General features: G+C 43.7%; 1 protein-coding gene across 2 annotated transcripts in view; it reads right to left on the bottom strand.

Annotated features, from left to right (window-relative positions):
- epha4l (eph receptor A4, like) overlaps positions 1-22,023 on the bottom strand; it is a 52,118-nt gene extending 30,095 nt beyond the window's left edge. For both annotated transcript variants that reach the window (XM_040130519.1, XM_040130520.1), the window contains exons 1-3: positions 21,791-22,023; positions 19,968-20,035; positions 16,771-17,434 (exon numbers count right to left, since the gene is read on the bottom strand). In XM_040130519.1, coding sequence (XP_039986453.1) covers positions 16,771-17,434; positions 19,968-20,035; positions 21,791-21,884 — 826 coding nt within the window. In that variant the 5' untranslated portion in view covers positions 21,885-22,023. The remainder of the gene's footprint in view (positions 1-16,770; positions 17,435-19,967; positions 20,036-21,790) is intronic.
- Positions 22,024-26,476: the final 4,453 nt, after the last annotated feature.

The raw sequence follows: 26,476 nt of genomic DNA, 5'->3' as shown, positions 1-26,476 counted from the left end.
ATATAAATCAGATAATTATACCCTAATACTAATTATGGGTAAAGCGATCCATCCTTACATGCACACACACATAGGCTGGCTGTACTCACAAGCTCATTCATAACCCAGTTCTAAAAGTGCATTTCAAAGACATGGATTTCAATGCCACAGTCATAATTACATCAGGGGATCTTACATACAAAAGAACAGTCACATAAACAAACTCCCACATGTGTTCACCACACTAGAAATCAAATCAGTGCCTATCCACATACACCACATTGAAGAGGAAGTCCATCCTCCAAAAAAAACACACATTCCACCAATCATGCGACATGCCCACACATACAAACAGCAGAGGAAATCCACAAACCCCCTAAAATACCGGGAAATCCCTCTCTTGGAGGCGTAATAAAGTCAGGCTCTTTGCTCCGCAGCCGCGCCTCTCCAGCAGCTGGATTAGCGTAGCGTGGCATTAACCGAGCTGGGCTAGCTGCTACCTGCTGAGCCATTCTTTGAATGTTCCCACTCAGTCAATCAGGGCTAAATCCCTGCCGCTTCACTCGCTAAGGCTAAGCTAAGGGCCTCTTTGATTGTAGCCTGCAGGGGTGTGTGAAGCCTCCGTTCCTTTTCTTCAAAGTTGCAAAAAAAAGGAGAGATTAGTAGGGAGGCACTTTGTGTTATCTCTCTATCTTTCAATCAGTCTTTCAACGACCAGTCTCATGAGTAGAGATAGAAGGACAGTGAGATATTTGGGTATTGTTTAAGAGGTTGTGACCGCTTTAGGTGACAAAACACAAAGTGGCTGTGAGGGTTTGTACATGTGCGCTGACCAGGAAAGGGTCCAGAGTTGAGAGTGGGGTCAACCAGATGTATGAGATGATGCCCCCTTGCTAAAAGCTGTAGGGAGAGTTAATTGAGTCCCATGCTTCACAGCCTTTGAGCCAGAGCCTCTTTAAAGAGACACAGTCTAAGAACTGGCTACCTCAAACTGTGCACGGTTGATGAGTTTTTCGCTCGTCAATTATTAAGCTGTCCCAGGCTGACCCCAGAGTGCCCACCGGCTGTCCCACAATTCTTTGCACAACTCCAAATCCTTGTTTGCCATAGACAGGCTTTGGCATCTTGATCTGCAGTTTGTAACTCTGCATTTCAGAAATTGTGTTTGAAAACATATGATGGCTTGTTTATAGCAGTGACTGCCCTGCAGAAAGGAAAAGTCGGGGGAAAAGAGAGGTCGATATCCAAGTAAAGCTGGGGAATTTGCTTCCTATTAGGATTGTGAGTGTGTGTGTGTGTGAGGGAAGAGACCGCAGTAGTGGGTGGTCCAAGAAACCATGGCTTCGGAGAGAAATCGCCCTTAAGACTTGCTGAATTTATCACTGTCCGGGCCAGCCGTGGCAAACCCACACGCAGACACAAATACAGACACACATGAACACACATGTATTTAGTTTTTATGGGATCTGAGCTGAGAAGCCCTCATCCTATCCCCTCATACAGCTCTCAAAAGTCTAACCCTATTTTACCACACCATCTTTTTTAAACTGTGTCCTTTTTCACCCCGTCGCCTCTAGCTCTCCTGTATCATTTTTTCTCAGTCTCCTTCACCCTGTATCTCTGTCTCCCACTTGCCGAGGCTTTCTCTCGGCAGGCCTCCTTTCAGACAGAGAGGGGTTTGTCAGGTGCCAAATCCCTGAGCCGAGAGATCAAAGGCAGACAAAGAGACTGGTGACTTACTGTTCTATTCTGGAAAGGCAAAAATGGAATCCCTCATAGACTGGGACAGTGCATTCTTCCCCCTTTTCTCCCCCGGCAGCTCTTTCACTCTTTCAATCCTCCTCCCTGGCTTTAGTCCTTTTTCCCTTTTGTCAGTCTTTCCCCCGCCCCATCCACATCCCAGTTGTCTCGAAGCTAAAGCACGTTTGGAGGGAAGGGGGCAACAAGGGTGGAGAGAGAGGGTTGTGGGATTTAATGAGTAGTTTTGTCCGTATGGTGGAGATTTTGCTGGCTGAATTGGTTGCACTGCGTGAGGGGAGGGGAAATCAGGAATTTCTGTTCAACACAGCTTCTGCAAAAAGTAGGAGTGCACAATAGCTAATGATACAATGATAGCTACCCACACGCGAGCCAACGAAAACCCAGCTAAGTTTTCTTCTGAGTGGTACACAACCTACACACCAGGCTTTGAACAGCCATGGATGCTCCCCACACTGCTGCCAAATAAAACCACATCTACCCACACACACACCCACTGCAGCCCACCTTGAGTGACCTGCATAGAAAGCCTGATAGGCAAGCTATTCTGCAGCCTACACAACAGAGTATCCAATACACTGGGGACTGAAAGCATGAGAGCAAACTTGCGTTACAATAGCCATCCAAAAACCCCAGGAATATAACACCCAGCACATGGCACACAATAACTAGGCCTGCCCAGCCAGAACAATTGTCTGTCTTGTAATCAAAAAAGAGAATTAAGTTCAAACTATAGCATTCCCTCTCCTTTCAAGGCTGTGCTTTATCTTATTTGGGTGATGAAAACTCGGTCACTCTTTTTTAGTCATAACAGACAGTAAGAGCTCTTCAGAAGAGCATTCAGAGGCGTCATCACAAAGCCGCACTTTCAAAGGGCGAAGCGATCGGCTTTCAGGACCTGAGGGCAAGGAGTTTCTCCTTCTTCTGCACCTTGAGGAGCCAGTGATCTCTATTCGGCTTGCCTTTCTGTCAGAATCCGCTGCCTTTGTGTCTCTTCTATCTCTTTTTTCGCTATCTCTCCCTGTGGAAAGCAGTACGTTGCTTAAGTTAGACTCCTGCTAGAAAGGTTTGCTATTCCAACGGTGTTTTGTGGCTGCATTCCCAAGCTGGATTTTTAAAAAAAACAATAAAAGTCTTGGATGTATATACTGTCTATTTCCACATAGACATGTATATAGATAATAAAAGACCATACACATCAATACACCTGAGCCACTGGCATATTAGCAGGGATAACTAGCTGCTGACCGTTAACATCTGTCACTGGAACAGCAGGAGAGTGGAGCAGGTTAACTCATTAATTCCGTCACTGGGGGTTATTAATTACCTCCTGCCCTGACAGCGACACACAGCCACACGGCCAGCGAAGCCCACCAGCGTGATGGATGAGGGACACACGGCCACCGAAACCGATCACCATGATTGATGACATACACTCGACACACATCTTGACCTTGAGCTGGCGGGGGAAAATGTCCCATACTAGTGGTACCATCCTTTAAATGCAAAACCAAAAAAGTCGGGTAGTGAAATCTGGGTTGATGTCCTTACCAGTGTTAATGAAGGCTAAGAACAAAAGCCAGCGAGGCTAAAAATGTTAACAACACACAAGCTAACCTTGCTGACGATCACTGCAGCTTTGCAACAGGGGCCAGTTCCAGGGAGTGCAAGAGTTGCCAGCAGTTTGTCTGTCAAATGCTGATGATTTATAACTGTATTTTTAGCAGCACCAATCCATCACACAAGAGCCACCCAGGACGCTGCCCTAATTAAAATGTCTCTACCAGCTCCAGCCAAAGAACCAGATGAGCAAAACATGTTTTAAAAATTACAACAAAACAAAATAGACCCTGGAAGCATAAAATGGTTATATTTGATAACAGCCGTCAAATACTACCAACTGTTCCTTTATGCTTCTTTCTTGGTCTTTTGATCCAAATTCAACACCGGAGTGAAACCAAAAATGTGCAAATTTGCACTATTTAACATGTCCATAACTGATTTCTTGCAGTATCTACATATAGTGCGAGTTTTTTCGCATAATAATAATGGTTTTGTTAATGTACAGGCCAAACAAACCATTTCCCGCTCCAATATAGACCCATTTTTTTGTTATGAGTGCCACCTGTATTGTTACTCTTTGAATTGCATTACGTGAAAAAATTGAAATATTTTTCTGAAGACTTCCTGCAGACCAAGGTCCCTGCGTTCCTGTTGACACGTAGGCCTAACCTTCCTCCTTAATTCCTCTAGCCTGGCTTTAAAAAGGAATATTAGTACAATGGTTATATCGCAAAAATCTAAAGTATTCCACCCACAGCCACTTGAGGCATGGGTTACTGAAGTTGACTTTGAGGAAAAGAAAGAAAGGAAAACTAAAGGGAGAAGGAGCACTGAGGGCAAAGTGCACAGAGAGGAGACATAATTGGGACTTCAAAATGGACAGGGAAGAGCACAGAGATGAAGAGAACAGGGAGAGGTACAGACAGCAAACAGATCCATCTTAGTTTTATGAAACACTGTTTGAATGGCTACGTTGAGTGGGCGCCACTCAGATTCAATTTTTGCACCCCATGCCAGATCCGCAAGGGAGGCACCACCCAAAGCCGGGCATAGCGCCAACTCACTAAGGACCTTTTTGACCTAAGCTTCACACAGCAGGTGGGTAATGGACTATAATTCAAGGCAAACAAGAAATACATATATACACAAACAGAGGCTTAAAAACCCCTGCACTGTCAGGTATTCACACAAAGACCTTCAAAGACCCTTTGGACTACACAGGTGCGCGTTGCAATACCATGCATGCATGCAAACACAGACAAAGACACATCGCACGTCCACCAAACAGGCTTCGTGGCTTTGGCTTTGGGGACAGGAGCACAGCAGGGACAATGGGAGGTAAACAAAGTCACTCAAGGTATTGTCTTTGTCCAATTTACCCAGAGTCTCCAGTGGCTCAAGTCTCATGTTGGACGTGTGTGTGTGTCTGCATATATGAGTGTTAGCAGGCAGTGAATCTAGCATGCTTTCCTGACATTGTTTACAATGAAAAGAGGTGCATTTCAATTCAATCATGAAAAAAAGTGGGAGAGAGGTGGGGGAGTATGCTAATGTTGTGCTAGGGGACAATCACATTGGCACACACCGCTAAACAATTGGGAGAACTAAACCATTCCACCCATACTGAGTCAAGGAGAATGGGGCAGGAAAAGAGAGGATGTGTGAGGAGAAAGCACACAAGCACACACTAAGAATAGGTGAAGAGGAAAAGGAAGCGATATGGAGGCGTCTCAATGGGGCCTCATGCAATTCTGTAAACAAGTATAAACCACATGTCGCGCTGTAGCACAAATACATAACAAATTACTGGAATCAACCACAATGCAACATTCACAGTGCACATTTTGGTTAACTTATTAGCAGGTGACTGAACTTTTAATCATTCTTACCTAACATGCATTGTGTGGGATTTGGTTTTTGCAATATGTATACTGTAACATTAATTCTCTCCTTTCCAGGTTTTTATGTCCGCATTACAAGTGGTAGAATGTTTTGAGCTTATTTGAATTCCGTAGTTCAATAAAATGAAAAAATAAAACAGAATTCTACATTATATTGTTAATTTCACCCAGGGTTAATTCCCATTTGTTTATTTTATCTAAAAACTGTTTCTGAATTGAAAATCAGGAATAAAAAAAATAAAAATATTCTGCATTCCATTTATAAAATGTGTGTTAAGACTTTCATAAAAAAGAGAAAAAGTACCTGTGACAAATAGTTAAATAAAGGATAAACTGATGAAAGATTAATCATTATGCCTGTAAATATCAAATATATCACACTGGCATTTAACCTGCAAGGACCAACAAAGCATGAAGCTAAAGTATGGCTGGATGATATGACTTTAAATCTATATGTAGATTAGGGCTGCAACTAACCTCATTTATATTATTGATTTATTTCTCTATTATTGTTTTGACTTATGTATTTTTCACTTAGTCTATAAAATGTTAGAAGATAGTGAAAATTTCCCTTCATAACATCCTATTTGATGTCATCAAATCGCTTGTTTCACCCAAATAAACGCAAAAATGTAAAAATATTCTGTTTACTACCAAATACAAAGATAAAGAAAAGCAGTACAATTAAGAGACTGTTACTGGAGAATATTTGGCATTTTTACTTAAAAAAAAATGGCAAACAATTAATCGATGAACAAAATAGTTGATTATTTTTTTTGTGTATCACTTTTTCAATTAATCGTTTCTTACTTATCTTACTCTCTTACTTTTATGCCTCAGTGCTTTTTTCTTCTTATGCTGGCTAACTTTATTACCGTATGAGTAGTAAAAGCCAATGGGTCTTTTGAGCTGTTCTTAGCAGTTTCAATATTTCCATCCACAGGTGTGTAACCTCAGGTGGCTACAACTGTACTGGAAGACAGTTAGAGTCTGATGTCATTACCACAGAGCCATATCAGATACATCTTTAAGACAAAATAAACCTTTACATCCATATCTTGTAGACTGGCATCCAGATAAATATGGAAACAAAATGGGAATCCAGCCCCATGCAGTGGAGGATTTTCAAAAAACAAACAACCCAAATATCTCAATATGAATATGTATTATGTGGCCCCATGGACATGATTAAATATGATGCCATAATGGTGAATTCACCACAAAAACATATTGGCACCAACCTAAAGAAAGAGTCAAGGTGGCCCTACTACACCCCTGAAGTAAATCAGATAGAATACGTGTGCAAAAACACAAATACAAAACTTTAATTACCCAGTTGTCTGTGGTCTCAGAGGCAAGTTTAACATCAGCCTTGTTTCTCAGAGGAGGCTTGGTCAGTTATGAGGTGGGGGTGGCAAGCGTCAATTTACGAGTGAAAAGTAAGGTATTTTTAGGTTGTTTGTTTAGGTAATCTACTTGTAGCTCCCAGACGACAGCCTGTCTGGGGCCTCAAAACACCTTCTATTGTGCGTGTGAGTGCATGAGGGTGTGTGGCCCTGAGAAAACCGTGCACACCATTGTGTCTCTGCATTGTCTGTGTCTAAATGCAGTTATACGTATGCACTGTGTGCATGTGTGTGCGTGTGAGTGTGTGTGTGTGAACTCTGGCAGGGTACATAAAAACGTTCCTGGGTCACTAGCTCTTCAACAGCTCATGTCAGCCCAATGACGGTCTGAATGTCTCCACTGTGGCTGTCACTGCTTTAACCTTTGAACTAGCCTCACTCGCTTTCCCCTTCTCTTTCTCTCTCTCAAAACAGGATCGAGGTCACTGTAGTCGTGGAAGTGATACCCCCGCGTGGTATGGCTTTGCATGATGTGAGTGTGCGTTCCTAAGTTAGCAGCATGCGCGTGTCCACAGACTTTGTTGCAGGGTGTATGCGTTGCCCTCCCTAACCCCAGGCTAGTTGAACCTGGCCTTGCAGGGGGGGGCATGGGGTGTGTAACAGGACCCTGGGGTTAATGGCTGTTGGTTAGACTTGGGTTACTCTGCTAATGTGTAACGTTTTAGCCTTTAGCTTTGATGTGAGGACAGACACACAGGCACGGTGATGATGGGAAGAGGCAAACAAGAGAGAGAGATTCAAATGCACAGCAAGCTTTCAAGTGAGTGTGTGGGCACCACTGGAAGTGGGCCAGAATCAAGTTTCTGCGTTATGATTTGTATTTCTTGGACTCCCCAGCTTCAAGTATGTGTACTGCTCTCTTCCTGCCTTTTCTGTTATCTCTCCTTATCTTTATGGTTTCTTTCGCCACTTAAGTTGATGCTCTACACTTGGCAGCTTTGTCAGCGATTTGAGCAGCACAGATTCCCTGCAGAACTGCCTTTATTCTCTGGCTTAACACTGCCAATATTGTATCTTTACACACCAAACACAAAGGATCTATATCGCACCAACACATGGTTCTTTTGCCATTTAAATTGCTTGAAAGGTATATTCTGTTGATCACCAATTTGTCTGGATAATCTACAGAATGTGGTATCAACAGTTTTTCAAAGGGGACGTTTCCTTTCTCTTCAGGAGAAAGTAGTTCTAATGAACCAGTTCAACGTGAGGTGAACCTGCTCTACGATACACACAGGTAGTGATATTGACAGTAATATCAACCGCAGCTGCCAGAGATCGTGACACAACCACACAAGGCTTGCTCAAAGAGCGATCACCGTCTGTACCCACAACCCCCTACTTCACCTTTCACATCTCCAGCCGTTTATCAGGGCCACTAGACAGGAGTCAATTCATCTTTCTCTCTCCTTTACTCTAAACACAGTCCCTCTTTCATGGACACACATCCAGGCCTCCATTTTATTTCAATCACTTCTTTTTCTCTCTATCTCTAGCCTATCTGTCTTTCTCTGTTTTCTATCTTCTCTTTCTTCTTCCCCTCGCATTCCTCCGTTCCGTGCTGTGAGCCTTCAAGGGACCATGATATTTTTTTTTTTTCCTTCCTCCTCTCCCAGCAGTATTTGACAGCTCACTGCGGATCAGGGAGGATCAAGGTTTCTAATCCCAAAGACGTGCCCTAGCAAGGACACACCTCTGCCTTTGGCTGGAGATCTGATGCTTCAGATTCCCCGGTGCTCGAGACCTCCACATCCCCAAATTATATTTCAGCTCTCCTGCAGAGAGGTTATACCTCGCAGGCAACCCCACGGTGTGTTTGATACATGTGTAGTTTACATGTCGGCGCACATACACATGTAGTCGCAGCAAGAGGTCAGCAACCTGATCTCAAAGTTCTGGGCTGAATCCAAGAATAGATACAAGGAGAGCTGCTGAATGATTTCCAATGTACAAACCTATTTCAGAGTTTTCATTTCAAGGAAGATTTTGATATTTTGAGAAAGAGGCTTTCTTGCTGAGAGGATCAATATCACTCTCATATCTGTATGCTTGATATGAAGCTACAAGTATCAGGCAATTATCTTAGATTAGCATAAAGACTGGAAATGGGGAAGAGCTACAGGGCGTTTTACGGATGTTTATGTGCCAGACAACTTCTCAGCTGGGAGCAATGACTCCCTGGAGTAACACAGTACTGTAAACAGATAGACATAATATAATAATATCATAGAGACCCCCTTGATAATTGAACAACACAATAGGTTTATGGTATGGCTTAAATTTCAGCATTGTGGATAGGTCTAAATACTACAATACCCATGAGCCTCAGCCATTGTTGCTACAGAAAAGAAGCCATTCAGAGGAGCAGCAAATTTGGAACATTTCCCTGTTCTGAATAAGAACAAAAACTGCGCTGGAGTTGCAAAATTCATTCAAAATTGACCCAGTAACTAAAAGTGAAGAAGTTTAAGCTGCTGAATATATTTTCAGGTTTCTACAAATAATAAACTTAAGGTCCAGCTCTCCATCAGCAGCACACGTAGCAAAAGTTTAAGCTCTGTGATCAAATGGTTCTTACGTAAATGCACCTTGGAAGTCATACTTGACTTCTCTCCTTCCTCTCCAAACCAACTATTTTGTAATGCAGTTTTTTATCCTTTGTGGCACTGAATTAGCCTGGCAAGTTGGAACGCCTTGGAAATGCCCCAAACTCACCTATACTTTCCTTCTAGAACCCTGGGTGCCCTAAATACCTCCTCCCCATTTGTAGCTCAATTGCAGTGATAGATATCCACAAAACTGTGTTTCCTTGCAACATCCTGCATGTATTCCTCATTCTCTTCACACACACAGAATTTGTGTGTGTGTGTGTGTGTGTGCGTGCGTTTTCCAGGGAGAATGAACCAGTGTGCCATTTCCTCCACCACCGTGATTAGAAAAGGGGGATCTCAGCTCATTAAAATGGACACTGCATCCAGTCTCAGGGCCAATCAGATTACAGAGCAGCCCTTTATTGCAAGGCTTTTTGTCATAACCCCTAACTGATTGCAACGGAGCAGCCTTTGATTTGGCCACTGAACTCTGCACCCCCTGAGAAAACGGAAGACGACAAAAGAGAAGAAAAGACCACCTACTATCGGCCAGACAGGATGGATGGAGCTTAAGATAGAAATCAGCAGGAGAAAGAGAGAGGTAGAGATAAAACATTTTCAAGGTGTTTGCAATCAGCCTCCCATTGTCAGATCGTGAGCGAGAGTTGGCCGTCCATCTGGAAAGCTGCTGGGATGCTTTGTCTCCAGGCTCAGATTGCACAACGCGATTGGAACGTTAATAGAAGTTTATGATACAACATGCGATATGTCTGCCGCAACAGATGCACAGAATAAATATAGGACAGATAATGGTTCAGACGCACACAAACTCTCTGTCTGTCCACACACACGCACACACTTATACACACACCCCGTCCTCGCGATCAGTAACACATTGACCCAGATCAAAGGGATTTCCGTGCAATGGTGAACCGATGGATGAAGTGTAGAAAAAGCACGGTTGCCAGACTGGAACTAAATCTCTTTCCACTTCACTTCCCCCCTGTGTTTTTGTCTCTTTTTCTCTCTCTACCTCCCTCCCTGCCTCCTCATCTCCCTCTCCTCCACTCTTCTTGGCGATAGAGGTCTCTTCTCCCTCTCTTTCAGGACAAAGAAGGTGGCAGAGACCCTCCTTCTCCTTCATAACCTCTCTCTCTGAAACAGTCCACCCATGCCCACTTGATCACTGTCCACTTCTCTCTCCCTCTCCGTCTTTCTCTGCCTATACATCCGTCCATCTCTCTTTACAAAGCCTGCCTCTTCTCTCCGTATGTCAGCTGAAGGAGAAAACGGGGGTTTTGAAGGAAGAGGGGAAGAAAAATTTAAAGTGATTGAAAGAGAAAGAGAGGGGCAAGAGAGCAAGAGGGAGAGTGTGCAGGAGTTCAGGAGAAAATGGAGGGAGAAGGAGGGAAACAGCCGGAGAAATGGGGGAACGGCAGGGATGGATAGAGGGAGAGGGAAGAGGGGGTGAAAGGACTGTAGGGTTGTGTTGGTAGAGAGCTGGGGTATTGATTCAGGGCCTTTTGACATGCTAATTTGCTTGCTGACTGCTTTAATCGCTCCCTCTTCCCATCGCAGGCTTCAAAGAGAGAATGTTTTTCAGAAAGATGAGGGAGAGGAGAGGAAAGGGGAGAAGAAGAGAGGAGAGGATGAGGAGAAATACTATCGTCCTTTTAAACCGCCGTTTGACACTTCCAGAGCATATATGTTGCTGATGCCAGCTGACAACCATGTGAGCTACACTGTAAGAACAGCCATCTCAACCCACCATGTAAACTATCCTTAGTCCAAAATTACCTACTAATAGTAGGCAATAAATCTACACTTTGTACTAATCTGTAAAGTATGCTATTTAGCAAGTGGTGTATCATTGCAAGTTTTTGTGAATTTGAATTTTTAAGATGAACTGAAAAACAAAGTGTTTTTTTTAATAAATTGAAAGCTGAATATGTCACCCTTTTATATTATATTTGGTTTTCATAGGGGAGCAACAGTATTTCCATTGTGTATTGCACTGTAGAACAATAGTGTCCATCAACAGCAATCTCTGAAATTTCACAAATTTAATATGCATACTGGCATCTTTTGGTATGCCTGCTTCATTTTGTCATTTTTTCCAATGTGAATAAACCACCATCAAAATCAAAAGCTGCTATTTGAAATGGGGCTGGGGCACAGCATGATTCTTATTCTCATTTTGAAAAATAAAAGCCAAATTTTAATCTGCCGATTCAGTTTGAGAAAATTCACACTGTAAATCAGCCAGTTTCAGGCATTTAAATGACACCTGTTGCTGTTTAACCACGTGAAACTATTGAAATAATCTCAACCCAATGACTTTTTTCCTCACTATTAAACACACTAAACAAAATATAATACAAAGGAGAGCATATTTGCTGGAACCCCATGCTATGAAGCATACAGTGTCCTATTTGCTGTACACAGAATACGCTAGCATTTTTGTGGGCCAATTATAAAATCTTTGCAGCTTAACATGCTATTTCTCCTTATTTTCCACAGGAGATTTGAGGCTGCAATAATTCTACTTATTTCAAATGTAGTTTGACATGCTTCTAGCACTTCCTTTAAAACCAGTGTCAGTTTCTTGAAGCAGGTAAAATAAAGCACATCGCTCCGGTAAAAAGGAAGTTTATTTTCATAAGAAAAAATTAGCTTTTTTAAAACCAAATAGGCGATAAATTACTTAAAGATGGATATTCATGGCAGCGTATTCATACACACTGTGGTGTAGCTGGCGCTGCGGGAGCACTACGGCCATCAGCCCGGGTCATGCTCGATCACCGGTGGCTTCCTGCCCTAAATAGGGCACCACAACGAAAAAGACAGAGAGGTGATGAGTGTTGAGAACTGCAAAGGGAACAAACACTGAGGCAGGACAGCAGCCCAAGCAGGAAAAGCATTTCAGCACCTCAGCTAATGACAGCTGAATTACCACCAGCAGTTCTCCCCCTCCTCCCGCCTCCATCCAGTCAGGGGAAGTGTTGAGAGGACTTTTTTTTTTTTCATCAAAGAGCATGACAAGAACAGAATATAAAAAATGCTTTAAGTAATTATTTCAGCAGGAAGGGGACAGTAGCGGAGGATTGCTCATGAGACATTTTGTCCTTTCTTTCTGTATCTGTTGTTCTTTCCTACTCTCCATTGGTAATAGCTTCCTCGTCTCTATTCAGCAGCACAAAATGAGCCTCTCTGGTGGCAGGGAGAGTGATGAGTACATTCACCTTTATTCTGCGGTGCTCTGCCCAGCTCTGAGTGTGTGTCTTTGTGTGCTAATGCATATTAAACCTTGTGTGTGTTTACATCTGCTCTACATATTTATGACCCTGTCTGTGTACTTGAGTCCGTTACTTAACATGTCCTTTTTCTCATGTGCGTGCCTGGACTTTTGTGTCAGTTTGTTTGTATGCATGAGCATGCGTGGCTGTACATGTGTGAGTGTACATGCACATATTGGTTCAAGTCGCCTAAGATATCCTTCTCTGCATGCGTCCAGATTTTTATTGATTTAAAGATGCAAATGCTTAATTTGTGTGTATGCAGGCGAGAGGAAGGAGGAAAACATTGGGGGGAGTGAGGGACTGAGTTTGTGTATTTTAAGCCATCAGGGACCGGCGGGCTAAATAGAATTATGTGGTGAATTTAGAATGATGCTCCCCAGCGCATATTTAACATTGTCAACAGAGGGAGAGAGAATGGGAGACCTAGATACACACACATACACATACACACACAATGAGTGGAGCACAGGAGAGAAACTTCATCCCTAAAACCTCTTAATCTAATACCAATAAGAGTTTAAAGCTCAGCAAAAACTGCTGGGAATAGAAAGGGGGTCTCAGGTAAGAAAATGCAGTGATCACACACTGATATCACAATCGGGTCCTAAGACGTTACCCACACACATATAAACAGGTTTTGAGGGAATACACTAAGTAGTGGAAATGAAGATTAAGTTGAAGGAAGTTAAAAGTGAATTGTTTCTGATAAATTTGGTATAACATACATAGAGGCAGAAATAAAGGGAAAGATAAAATGTGCAAAAGTCAATAGGATATTCATTTAAATTTCAAAAGTGAATAAAAATGTAAATGTTAGAGCATTCCAAATGTTATCTTTAGTGTTAACGTAATTCTTTTTTTTTGAGGCAATGTTAGCTGCCATTAATGTGTGTGTGTGTGTGTGTGTGTGTGTGTGTGTGTGTGTGTGTGTGTGTGTGTGTGTGTGTGTGTGTGTGTGTGTGTGTGTGTGTGTGTGTGTGTGTGTGTGTGTGTGTGTGTGTGTGGATTAGTGATGAGGGTTCACAGCTCACCCATGTACTAACATTCTGCAGTGTCAAAAGCGTCTGTCTCCTTCACACCTCAGCCCAGTCATATCCTCAACAAACACACACCAACAAATACAGCTTGAGGGCAAAACACTGACGCACAGAAACACAACTTCAAATTAAATCTGCTTATTTTCCTGAAAACACAGATCATTGCTCTGCAGATGCAAAACTGCTGCCAGATCACACCACTATTCAAAAGTTTCTCTCACTCGGCAAAAAAAAAACAGTTAGGGTAATTAGCAATTCCCAATAACGACATCCGTAGTTCCCAGTAATCTCTCCCTCCCGAAGCCTCATCAACTCCCCTCCAACAGTAGGGACCCCCTCACCAGAAGAGAAGCGAGGGGACACCCTGACCCCCACCCTTCCTCACCACACTTGTGGGGGAGGTGGTTAATGGGTAAAGGGATCCCGAATGCAAACAGACAGTTTGCATTCGGGTCCCTGGTTTAAGTAGAGTCCCCTCTACTTAAACCAGGGGGCCCCTTGGCCCTCAGTGCCCTAGTTGCCCCTCTCGTCTTGGCCCAGAGTGTACACCCTAGCCACCCTTGGCCCACCTCACGCACAGACGCACATACACACACCCCCACCACAACTGTCAAAACCCTGACATCTTAATCAGTCCTGGATCCACGACCTTGTCAGACGCAGCAGTAAGATGGATGCAGCAGGGGATGACCCGTGACCTCTGCCAGGGGTGGAGAATGCAACTCCTACGTGCCCCATCAACCCCCACTCTCCCAATTTTTCCCCCCAAACATCACCAGGCTCAGTCGGCTCCGCTGCTGCCCTAAACAATGATGGAGGAGAGCCCATTCATCCTGGGCTGGGAACCAGGGGCACAAGGTGCCCTTGTAACCCCGCACGCACACAAGACAAGCACAGACACACAAGTATGCAAACACACACTCTCACATACACACGATTGGGCTTACATCGATCAGCCACAACATTAAAACCAGTTACTTTGGTGTTTAATGGCCATTTAGAGTGAGCATAGGCTGTCACGCTCTCATACATGTATTAAAACTTTTTAATATATCAGAAAAAATATATTAATACACACAACTAAGCCCACGACTCTCCCGTGATATTCAACCTCCCTCCCCCCAAATCTAGCTCCTGTTTAAGTCCCTTGGTCTACACAGTCACATAGGAGTGGAGCCCCTCTCCAATAGAGCCTGTCACATGGAGGAATATTAACCAGCTCATCAGTGCACTTGAAAAGTGACAGTGGCCAGCACCTTTTAACCATTGAGCCACTGGAGCTGACTCACACCAATGCCTTGGGCTGCCATGCGGCGTCAGAACCAATGCATGTTTCCCAGCGTCCAACTGGAAGTGAAATGTTTAACTTTTTAAACAGTGTAATTGGAGCTTAAAGTGAATGGAGTGGATGCATTGGCACTGTAAACTTAAACAAGGCAAAGCAGATGCAGTGATATGTGAACTAAATGGATATATTGGATTGAAAAGCAATACTGCCAGTATTCTGGCAGCTGGCAGATACCACGAGGCTGCATTAGTCACATAAAATCCAAGTCCTTTACCACCTTCTTTGGAGGGTAACAGCTATTTATCTTAACTGGAATTAAAGAGGAATTGGAGTGTACTTTAATGGTTTCAGACAAATTAAAGTTATGATACACAGTACAAGATTGGGGTTGAAATGAGAGGTTATTATAGTAAACTGCATGATAGAAACCCAGTCCAGGGGAGATTTACCTAAAGTCTGTGACTAACAACCTCCTGGTCTCCTTCACTCAACCCTCCAATTCTCTGTGCTTCTTTGAGGCCAACCCTGGGGACATAAACCTGGCCGCAGCCACCTGAGCCCAGCAACGGGGAAGATGGGCAATATTCCAAGAGAGTTCTTAAAGCTCAAATGATACGTTTTGGAACAAATACACACACAAGTACACACACAAACCCATCTGTGACCACTTGTACCCCTTTGCCTACCCCACCCCCAAGTAGCCAGTAGTACCCTTAAATCACCAGACCTGTTTGTCATGCAATTAGTCCTCCAAGATAAAGGCTCCGTTGTAAATTAGGAGAGGTGTAGTGGTCCATCCCCCTGTTAATCACCCGTGCCCAGCCTCTGACCCCTTACTGCTGTGGCCCACTGCTTTTTGTGTGTGAAGGGTGGTGTATACCAATAAACCATCGTGGCAGAATTAGCATCTGCTCATCTGGCCAGTTGACAACTAGTCCTTGGCTTTGCAAAATGCTGCATGTGATCCACTAAGCAGCTGCTGAATACCACTGGATGTTATCCATAATACAGTGCTGCATATTATCAACTGCAATCTACTGTGCGCAATGAAACAAGCAAGTTAAATTAGGGGATAGTCGATCAAAAATGTCACTCATCGTAAGAGCCTAAGCTTGAAACCTCTAAAAGCAGAAATTTGGAGAGATCTATTGGCAGGTTTCTTTGTGGGTATTGCTAGGCTATGTTTTGAATTCACCAACATGCTGAAGCCTCTATCATGCTCCTGATTTAAAAATCTGGAAAGAGGCACTCTGCAATGACCTTAAAACCTCATCAAACAGCCTAGTATAAGATCACAGTGAGCTGAAACTAGAATAATCGTCCACGAAGGGCTATTCCCCCCTACCAAATAGCACTATTTCAACTCCATCTCACAGCTGTGTATTTTCACTCCTCTCATACCTGCTTGGAATGATAAAGTCTTTTTCTCTCCTTTCCTTCCTCTAAAGCTGCCTATCTCTTTTTCCCAGTGTCAGACTCCATTGGGAATAAGAGACAGAGCAGGTGGGGTTGAAAGACAAAGCGGCAGTGCGAACAAGTTAGAGCTCTGCGCCCCCCCACCACAACCACACTGTCACCAATTCTCCTGGGATGCACGCCATAGCTCAACACCTCCCAGTGGGCCCACTAATTACTCCATTTACAAACATCATTGCTTATATCAACCACCAGACACTGGGAAGAAGACTGTAGAAAAGGGAGAGCAAGGAGAAAAAAATATGCAACAGAGTACAAGGTAGGTGAATCAAGGGAGGGAGGAGATTGAAGGACAAAGAATTAAACAAGCATAAAGACAAAGAGACAGAGCAACAGGAAGGAGGAATGAAAAAAAATGTAGGATACAGTACAGAAAGGCAGCATCAGAAAAGAGAGAGTGCTCTATAAATAGCAATAAAGGCAAAAACAGCCAGTCAGCCCAAAAAACAATAGATAAATGTCACTTCTTTACCTTGACATTCTGCATTGCGCTCATCATATCCAGGGTTGCACAGGCAGTTCCCAATGGGCACCAACCACTCTCCGTCAGCCCCGCAGTACATCTTGGGAACCTCCTTCTCTTCTGAATTATCCACGCATGAGCCACGAACTTCCACAAGTGAGGAGGTATCAGCTCCAGTGATGGTATCGGGAAACTGGGCCAAGTTACGCACTGCTAAAGGACATTTCTTGTAGAAGACCCTGACAGACACAAGTGCAATGCATGCTCCAACATCCTGGAAGGCCAAATAGAAACCCTTCCGGGTCAGGGCACCCACATCTCGCACCTCTGTGTTCAGCTTCATGATGCGATCGCCGATGTCCACCTGAGTGAAGCTCTCATCTGCGGCGATGGTGTCAATCTTGCCAAACTGGTTTTCACGGATGTACCGCTCTTTGTCATTGTTGGACTCATAGTAGTAAAGGTTGAAGGTTTCCTTGCAGGTTCCCATGACCCCAGGAAGGCTGTTGCAGTCTCGGAGGGTGAACTTGATCTCAATGTAGACACGCTGGGCACCACCGCGGGGGATCCAGTCAGTGCGGAGCCAGTTGTTCTGGTTGGGTTCCATGACATTACACACCTGGTACGTCCGAATGGGAATGTTCTTTTCATCCATAATACTCACTTCCTCCCACTGGGGAAAGGTCACAACATTAAAAATGTTACAAGGATATTCTTAAACCTCTTAAACCATAGTTAACCATAGCTAAATTAGATTATCAAAACAGTAGGGAAATGCTATAAACGTGTTATAGCAGTATTGTTAAAGGTTAAGAACATCAAAAAAATATCATAACTAAATGCTCTCCCAATTAAAAGGGACTAAGCAAGTATCACACATGACTTAGAGCCAGTCTCTGCCATGAATGAGATATAAAGCTAAGAGCATGCAAGAAAAATTAGTCAATATCTGAGTCTCAGGAGTGCAATTAATTGATGGCTAAACTTAATGCATATTTTATGAATGGCACCTAGTAGACTTGTTAGGTCCTAATATAGAATCATAAAGATATTAATATTCATGGCTTCGTCTCAACTGCTGGAAAGGAAATATGTAATTAGTTCTATGTCTCAGTAATGCCTACAGTTCAATTACTTGGGGAGTGGTATACAAAATCCTCTTCTCACACACACACATACATACACACACACACTCACACACACATACACTGAGAGACCTGGATGGCTCAGGGTATCAGGAGAAGAAGAAAAGGAAAGAATGAAAACGGGATTATGTGAATGCAAAAAGTAAAGGTCTGTGAATCAGTTCTAATGATCTAATGTGTGTCTGCTTTGCATCTGCATACACGATGGGGACTGGGAGACAGCACAAATGTTCACCGCTGTTGTTAGAATGAACTCAGGAGAAAGAGGGAGACGCTGACATGTGGCGCATGGATTTCGTTATCCAGCGCGACCTGGCTTCTTTTTGCCGAGAGGGAATGTTTGTTTTACTTATGATAAAGTTACCCTCTCGACTAAGAACTGTTGAGCAAATACAAGCCTTTCTTAAGAGGCTCAAAGCAGTGTGTTCCCTTAAGTTTTTCACTGTGTGTTCTAAATAGAGTCTTTGACTAGCTTGGCTGTAAACAAGAGTAGACAGGCTGTACAAAAAAGTCATAATGGGGCAGTGGAAGATATGGGTTATGCTGCCAGATTTGATTTGATGCCTTATCATAAACAATCTGGTTTAAAGCCCTATTTCCCTGGAGGAGGGTGGCATAATGCTAAACATAGCTGGGGCTGTATGATTTGAGCAAATGTCTATCATTCCCTGCTGTTCCATTCCACTCTGCTCTCTTCCTTTAGCCCCCCCCCCTTTGTTGTGGAAATCAAGCAGTCCTGAGATAAGGCCGCACCTTTCCCTGATAGCAGGGAAGAGGAAGAATAAGGCCAATTGGTTGTAATGAGAGGGTGAATGCAGGCTTGACGGGGCTGCCAGGACCCTGTCAATCACTTGTTTGTGACAAAATGGCCACGGGGAGAACCTGAGGAGAGGACCTGGGTGCAGCAGCAGCCAAGATTATTGAGAAAAGCTTGCCGGCAGAGCCTGGAACATTTACACAAGGTGAAATTCTGTTCCCCTGGGTTCATATTAATTAGTTGACATTATTGTTGCTAATTTGTATTGCTCATCATAAAACATTAAAAGGCCTGCTTGTGTTCATCACATTTCTGTAAGTTGAACAAATGGAGGAGTGACTCATTGCTGACCAACTGTTGTTTATTATGAACAATTATTAATTTAGGTCATCACTGACTTCTGAAGGTATGGCATTCAAATACATTTTGGGCATTTGCTATGTGATCAAACTTAGACTTGGTTAAGACTTGGAATGTGCCTCACCTTTCCCTAACAGACCAATGCTGTTGGCGCATTGGGGCCACTGTGGGCCCAACTGCGGCTCCTATTTTCCCTACTCAGGGCCAGTGTAGTTATCCCAATTAGACTGAGAGATCACGCATTTGGTCGACCCTGTTCCCCATTGCTTTATAGCCCGATCCAGTCATCCTGCGGCAAGAGCTGAACCCCACTGCACTTTCCCCCTTATTCATCCATTCCAGAGGACCCTCTCTCAACTGCCAAGTTCCTCTCTCTCCCCACTCTCTCTCTCTCCCTCTCTTCGACTCAATGGAGGAAAGGGATATAAAGTTTCTCCACAAAGGCCGATTCAATCCACCATCTATTCAGGAAACCTGACGCCTGCTGCAGTATCAGCCCCTGCATCTGACCATTACAGGGTGGTTAGAGAGAAGGGGAGCGAGGAGAAAGGGGAGAAGGGGGTGAGGGGGGTGCCTATAGATCCAATGGTTTCTCAAAGTGAATTCCGGGGACCCCATGGGGCCCTGGAGGGTGTTCCAGAGGGCCTCTTTACACAACAAAATGGCAAATTCTGATTCATCCATATATTAGTGTAAGATACTGGAAATTATGCCTTGATCTCGCCCTGGGCCTAATGTCCCTATAGTTCAGGCAGCTGCACAATAAATCATAGACAAAGATATTCCTATAAAGGGCTCACCAGGACAAAATCGTATCAAAGAAGACTGTGTATCTTTTGGCGATCCAGTCTAGAGCTCCTGCCAATAATGGATATTATCTCTCCATTTCTGCTCAATAGGGGATCGTGCGTCCTAACAAGGGGACACTTCTTTGCAGTACTTACCCCTCCTTCTGTCGGGTTGGCGACCCATCCCAGCTCCCCCTGTACAGCTCTGGAGTCCAGTAACGTGACTGGAAAACAAGAATGGGAGATGTGAGCATGCAGTCTCAGTCCGTCCATACAACAATCAGCAGTGGCACGTATAATCCAGTTCGGTCTCACACACTGACGAAGAAAAATGGGTTGCTGTTTTTTTTTTGTTTTTTTTAAGGCTTAACGAAGAGAAATAATCGTTAAAGAATTTTTCAATTATAAAAATATCCTCGTTGTGATTGTCAGTACAAGGACTGAATAGAAAACTGTCGGCCAATTAGTATCATAAATGATAAACTTGTAAATGTTTTTTATGCGTAATTCCCTGCTGGGCTTTCGGTGGATTTTCGTTAAGAAAAAGATTTTCTACAAATGCCAAATGCATTTAAACGAGTGATTTTTCAGTTTGCTCAGCAGCAGCTTTAAGCATGTTTGATGTGATCGGAATCAATTAGGGAGCCGTGCGCATAAACTTGGCCGTTGGAGAACAAAACGCATTTAAAATGCCCCTGACGGACGGACAAGCTGCTTTACACAATAAAGGTAAAACATTTAACCTGCGAAGCATCGATCAAAACATTTTTTTCAACTGAATTAAACGACAAAGCGTATACCTATATTTATTTTTAAGGTTGTTTTCAATTCGCTTTGGGTAAAATGCTTAATCAACTGATCATCACAAATCAATTTTAAAAAAGGCCGCTATGTAATTCCACTGTATACATTAGGTTTATAAGGTACATTACAGATTGATCCATTTTAATTTTGAACCCTTTGTTTCACAGTTAAACAAACTGAGCCCGCGATGCACCATTGTGGACTTGTTGTGTCAAACGGCTTACTCTGCCTAACAGGACGGAAACAGAAGACGCACTTCTGCGGAGCACAGACTTCGTGCACCAGATGAGGCCCTTTCGAATAAAATAAAGTCTTTCATTTATGTGCGTTTACATTAACAAGCAGACTGTAATCTCTACTGGGCCCAGCGCTTTGAAACTAGTTACACTGCGCCCTGGGACCCCGAGCAGGCAACTCTAGTCCCGAAAGCTTCCGAGATCTTGTCTTGAGTAGGACACACCATGCTCAGTTTAAACATCTTGCAGTTCAATGTTTGCTCGCTTTTTGTAAACGAAGCCTAGAGATCATGTAAGAAGCGCTGGAAACTATTCTTTAACTCGGAGTGAATCTGATGCACCACGCAGCGCAACCGAACTTTTATAACCGATTTCCTTTATTCCCCGTAACCCTTTTCCACCTTAACACAATGTGACAGCAGGAGCGATCAATGTGAGCAATTCTGAAACTGCTAAATAAAGAGCTGCTTGGTCAGTCGGACGGGTGCCGAATTTGCGAGTCTGCCACTGACTCGTAAATTCTCCCCGATTCTGTTCTACAGGTCCGTTTCGGTGGATGCTACGCAACATTAAGCCGCTTGCTGGGCAGAGATCGCCTTGACCTTCTCTTTTAACAGACAGAGCAACACGCATCGGGGCTACAAGTATTCCTGCTCCCAGCCTTTCGGCAGCTGGCATATGATCCAAGCCCGAGCCGAGAGCAAAAAAGCCGACGCGGATTTTGGACAGCCACTTCTCCTTCCAGCTTCGTTCACATAAAACCCGCAAAAGTCGCTGCGCAAAGGTGACCGCCTGTGTTTTCCATCATTAAACTCATCGCGGCTCCACGCACTTGCAACTAGGGGCCACGAAGTGAGGCTCCGCTGCGCAGACACGCACACACGGAGCGGGGATGAAGTCAGAAGTCCGCGGCAGTTATTTTCTCCCAGTAACCCTTACCTTCATTTGGGGGGTATATCCGTGCCGGCGAAACAAATGTAGATATCCCAAAAACAAAGGTGGCCGTGAACAAAATCCCTGCCATGAGTGCCATTTGTGTCGTTGTTCCGTTTTTCTCTCCTCTTTTTCTTTCGTTGCTCTTATCCCAGGTTCTCTCTCACTCTCTCTCTCTCTCTCTCTCACACTCACTCCCTCTCTCTCCCTCTCTCTCTCTTTCCCAGTGGAATATGGGGTTGAAGCGGACAGGCGAAGAGAGACGCACCGAGCGCACCACAGCCGGGAGGCGGGTCTAGTCTGTGCGCTCTGACGCGGACTCCGTCAATCCATATAGGAAACACAGTGAAAAGGGGGAGAGAAAAAAAGGGGGGGGAATAATCATTAACTACCCCCTGCACACCCCTAACAACTCACTTTTGTATTTACCAGTGAACATTAGGAGATGATGATTGTGTGCGGTGGCATTTCTCCAGGACATTTGGTACAAAGGAGATGTAAAACTCACTGAGTCAGAGTCACCGACTGACATTACAAGAATAAACTGAGGGTGGAAATGTGCTGTTAGTCAATAGTGAAAACGAATGGGAAATTGTGTGTGTGTGTGTGTGTGTGTGTGTGTGTGTGTGTGTGTGTGTGTGTGTGTGTGAACTCTCTGTTTGGGTAATGATGTCTGTTTCAATCACTGCTTACTTAAATTTGCATGAAACATAGAAATTACTTCTCAAACCTATATTCATATGCACGAAATGCAATGCGTCAGTTTCTGTCCTCTGTGTTCCTCAGCCGTCACACTGTGCCGATCCTGCATGTAGTCTGGCTCCAGTCAAGCGCAGCGCTGTCCAAGGTGAGCCGCATCAGACCAAGGTCGCCACCTAGCGGAGATATTGATGCCTGTTCTGCCTCCAAAATTGGATTGAAGAACAAGCATGAGCATGACCTCCCTAACATGGTATTGCACTTTGTGAAATTGACAATGCTGTTTTGTGATCAGCGCTGAGTCTCTATTGGATTACTCACTTGCTATTTTTCTAATATTATCAAGGCTTTATGGGTATTTATGATGGAATCTGCACACGGATACATCCATAAGTGCAGAGTAGAGCAGATCTGGTGCTTTGGAGCTCCAAAGGTGAATGATGCACAGGAATTGATGTTACTATTGCAGTTTTTCTTCAAACAAAGGCTGCATTGCTTATGTTGAGAAAAGCCAGCTGTGTCCAGGGTCGGGCTTTTGCCCAGGGTGCTCTCACTCATTTTTGTCCTCCTACACAGGTCTTCAATTGCTCCCATGAGATGTGCTCATCGCAGTGGCCCGCAGGGCAACCTTTCAGTGATCTGCAGAGGAGATTGTCACTGTATGGGCAGGTCAGGGTGTTCTGCACCTCCATACACTGCAGCCATTGACAACAGATAGGTTTCCACATCCACAACCAGCATCTTTATAATTCTGTGTCTCCTTTAGAGTGGAATGTGGCCTTTTACAGATTACAGAGACAGTGATTCAGCTGGAAAACATGCACCATGCCAAAGTGCCCTTGGCCAAGTCATTGGATCCTTATCCACTGTAGGACTGCTGATCCTTACCGGGGTTGGAAAGTCAAAACAGAATTCCATCACACGGATCAGAAAAGTGTTTCAATGATGTTATGCGAAACCTGCTATCTTTAAACGAAGCTGCATGCATTTTGATTTTAGGCAACTTCATTTGGCTTAAAACCTGTTTGTGATGGTGAGGCGGTTATAAGAGGTTTTCTTCACTCTCAGCAGGTGTCCGAATGCCACTTTCTCTCATGTCGTTACAGCATCGTACATACATGAATGTATCCTTGTGTTGAAATATAGTCTGTACCCTCTAGCATCCCCGTCTGGCAGAACCCAAGCGCCCCAGTTCCCATGCCTTCTTGTAACTGTCACACCAACCTCAGGCTTCCAAGACTTGGCTACAAGATATTTATTTCTGCCCATACAAGGAAATATCTAAGAGTTTTCTCATAGGGGTGATCTCATTGCAAATAGACCTGCCTTTGTTTCAAATGCTTCAACAGACATAATGTGGCTTTGTTTTCCGTAGATGCGGCTCAAAGAAAGAGACAGTGTGGTGTTTTTATGTATAACTGGTCTGAGAGGGCTGCAGTGGAGCCCTGATTTTAGATTGCTCAAGGAAATCAGAGAATGAGGCTGATTTGGAAGGGATGAAGAGGTGTGTGTGGGTTTGTGAAGGTCTCCTGAGACACAATACTGTGCCACTGCAGGGCTTTAGTCTCTCCTGCAAAGCATCATAACTGGCATGTTGAAGCAAACAAAGCATCTGGTACTCTGCCAAAATTGGCCAATTTAGCCCCAAAAATCGATTGTCCAAAACTCCATCCCCAGATGAAAGGCACTTTCCCCTGACGACAAGCCTGGCAACCTTAAAAGGCCCGAGAGGGACCTGGAGGGACGCTTTTGATCTTTTTCAACCAATGGAGACAAAGTTTCGTGGACCAACAATGACGGACCGTGATGGTGGTTGGGGTTAGAGTGGGCGGGTTGTGTCTCTTCTCTTCTTGATTTGTGTCACATTGTTTTTGATTGATTACGCTCCCATCATTTTCTTTATCCTCCTGTCAAACCAGCAGCCTTTTTTTGGGGGGGGAAGTGGCAGAGCACCCCCCCCCCCATCCCCTCCCTCTACCAGCCCACTCCCCTTTCTCCAGATGGCATCTGCTGCCCACACATCTGCATTGTGTGCCAATCATGCACACCGACTCCAAATCCTTTGCTTGAGCAGACACACAGGCACACACAAGCTCACTCAAACAAACTCCCACAAACTTGTGTTATATACCGATATCGGCTCTGTTATATACTGGATATCAGTGAAGTCAGGGTGTCGGTCTTTGAAATTATAGATGAAAATGCCTTTTTTCAAAGCCTTTTCCATCTCAATTAAGAAAACGTTGTTAGTGACAGATTGAACTAATAAAATCAAAATGCACTCCTTATGTTTCCCTGCAACGAGGAAGAACTCTGCTCTACAATCTACAATCAGAACTCCACCATCAGTTCTCCTGCACACCAAGAAGAGGAGGTGACATACTCTTCTTCTCCAAAGGGAAAATGTTTTTACATCTTTATACTTCAGAGGATACCACCAAGAGGACTAATCCAGTAATATGAAATAAACTCAGATTTTCTGACTTTACACATTATGTAAATATATATTAAGAGAAAATATATGTATATGAGTGGACTTTTTCTGTTTGAATATGTTTCCCATGCTTTTCATAATATACAATATATTGTTTCCTGACATATATAATTATGTAGCCATTTAAGATTTTTTGATATACAGTATATGATGCATTACTGTCTCTGTACATATACATTTTTTTGATTAATGTAATTTCACTTGTGGAATTGTTATTATTTTGAGATATTAATAACCCTCGGCAGGTTAACCACACCTGCCATCGCATAGCCTACCAGCTTATTTGTATATACTATAAATGGGTGTGGAATCCATTTTTAAACATTTTGAGCTAACAAAGATCCAACTGGGATCAACAGAGATAATTTTGTGGTTTGGGGTGTGCAGATGTTACTGTCTTCATCAGTGCTTATTTCCAGTTGCTTTGCACCTACATTGAACATGCACATAACTTAACAGCATGCATAATCGTGCCTGAATGATACATCAAGCTTCTGTGATTGAACTAGATGACACTGAGTAACTTTATGCCAAACTTCATCATTTTAATCCATTATCGGTTGAAGCGGTGTCAGGCCATTGGACATTCTGATAAATGTAAACAAATGTTTCCGACCTTTACTGAGAAATTTAAAATAGGCTATGTGAACCGATCAGGGAAGAGACTTTTGACGTGTGTTTTTACTATAGCCAGCAATAGCGCCAGGAAGATTAAAGTTATCGATTGAAAATCAACACAAATGATTGGCTACCAGCCGTCAAAAACCCTTCAGACAAATCCAATACACAGCAACCTTGCTCAATCATTCACATCTCTTCAGGAAGTGGACCACACATTTATTGTCAACAAAGCAAAAACCTCCAACCCCTCTCTCCCTTTGTCATCTTTTCTCACCTCTGTGAGTACAGTTTAGGCCATTGTTTCGACTAAAGCCCTTAAAATCCCTCCTGCTGGCCTGTGACCCTCCAGGCTACGGGCTCTGCCCACCGCCTTCGGATCCCCAGCTTCACACAGTGTTCATCAGGCCCGCAGTCAGGAAGACAGTCCCCGGAGGTCAGAGTGAGTGGGAGTCAGAGGAGACCAGAGCAGAATGGGAAGGAGATCAAAGGAGCAGCAGGAGAGCAGCTCTGAACCAGAATGTCAGATACGAGATAAAATCCACTGGACCGGAAATATTGCTCACAAAAACACACGGATACACACGTGCACACGAGTTATATTTACACACTTGCTTCATGTTATTCCAACGCGGCGGGACTTGCCAGTAATCATCCAAATCTCCTGAGGCCATTTTTCAGTCACATGCATCTCCTATTAATTTTTCCAGCTCGTTTTAAGTCCATATACTGTATGATAATGTGAATCACTGATGATTTCAAACTTGTAAATCTGTCATCAGGATTATTAGATTATCTCCAGAAGTCTATTAATTGCATGTCTTTCTACGTCCTTTATTGTCTCCTCCTGCCCACTGTTTATTCTTTCTCTCCTCAGGACA

Source organism: Xiphias gladius, chromosome 7, assembly GCF_016859285.1.
Source record: "Xiphias gladius isolate SHS-SW01 ecotype Sanya breed wild chromosome 7, ASM1685928v1, whole genome shotgun sequence".
NCBI classification, from domain to species: Eukaryota; Metazoa; Chordata; class Actinopteri; order Istiophoriformes; family Xiphiidae; genus Xiphias; species Xiphias gladius.
This window is presented reverse-complemented; position numbering and strand designations above follow the sequence as displayed.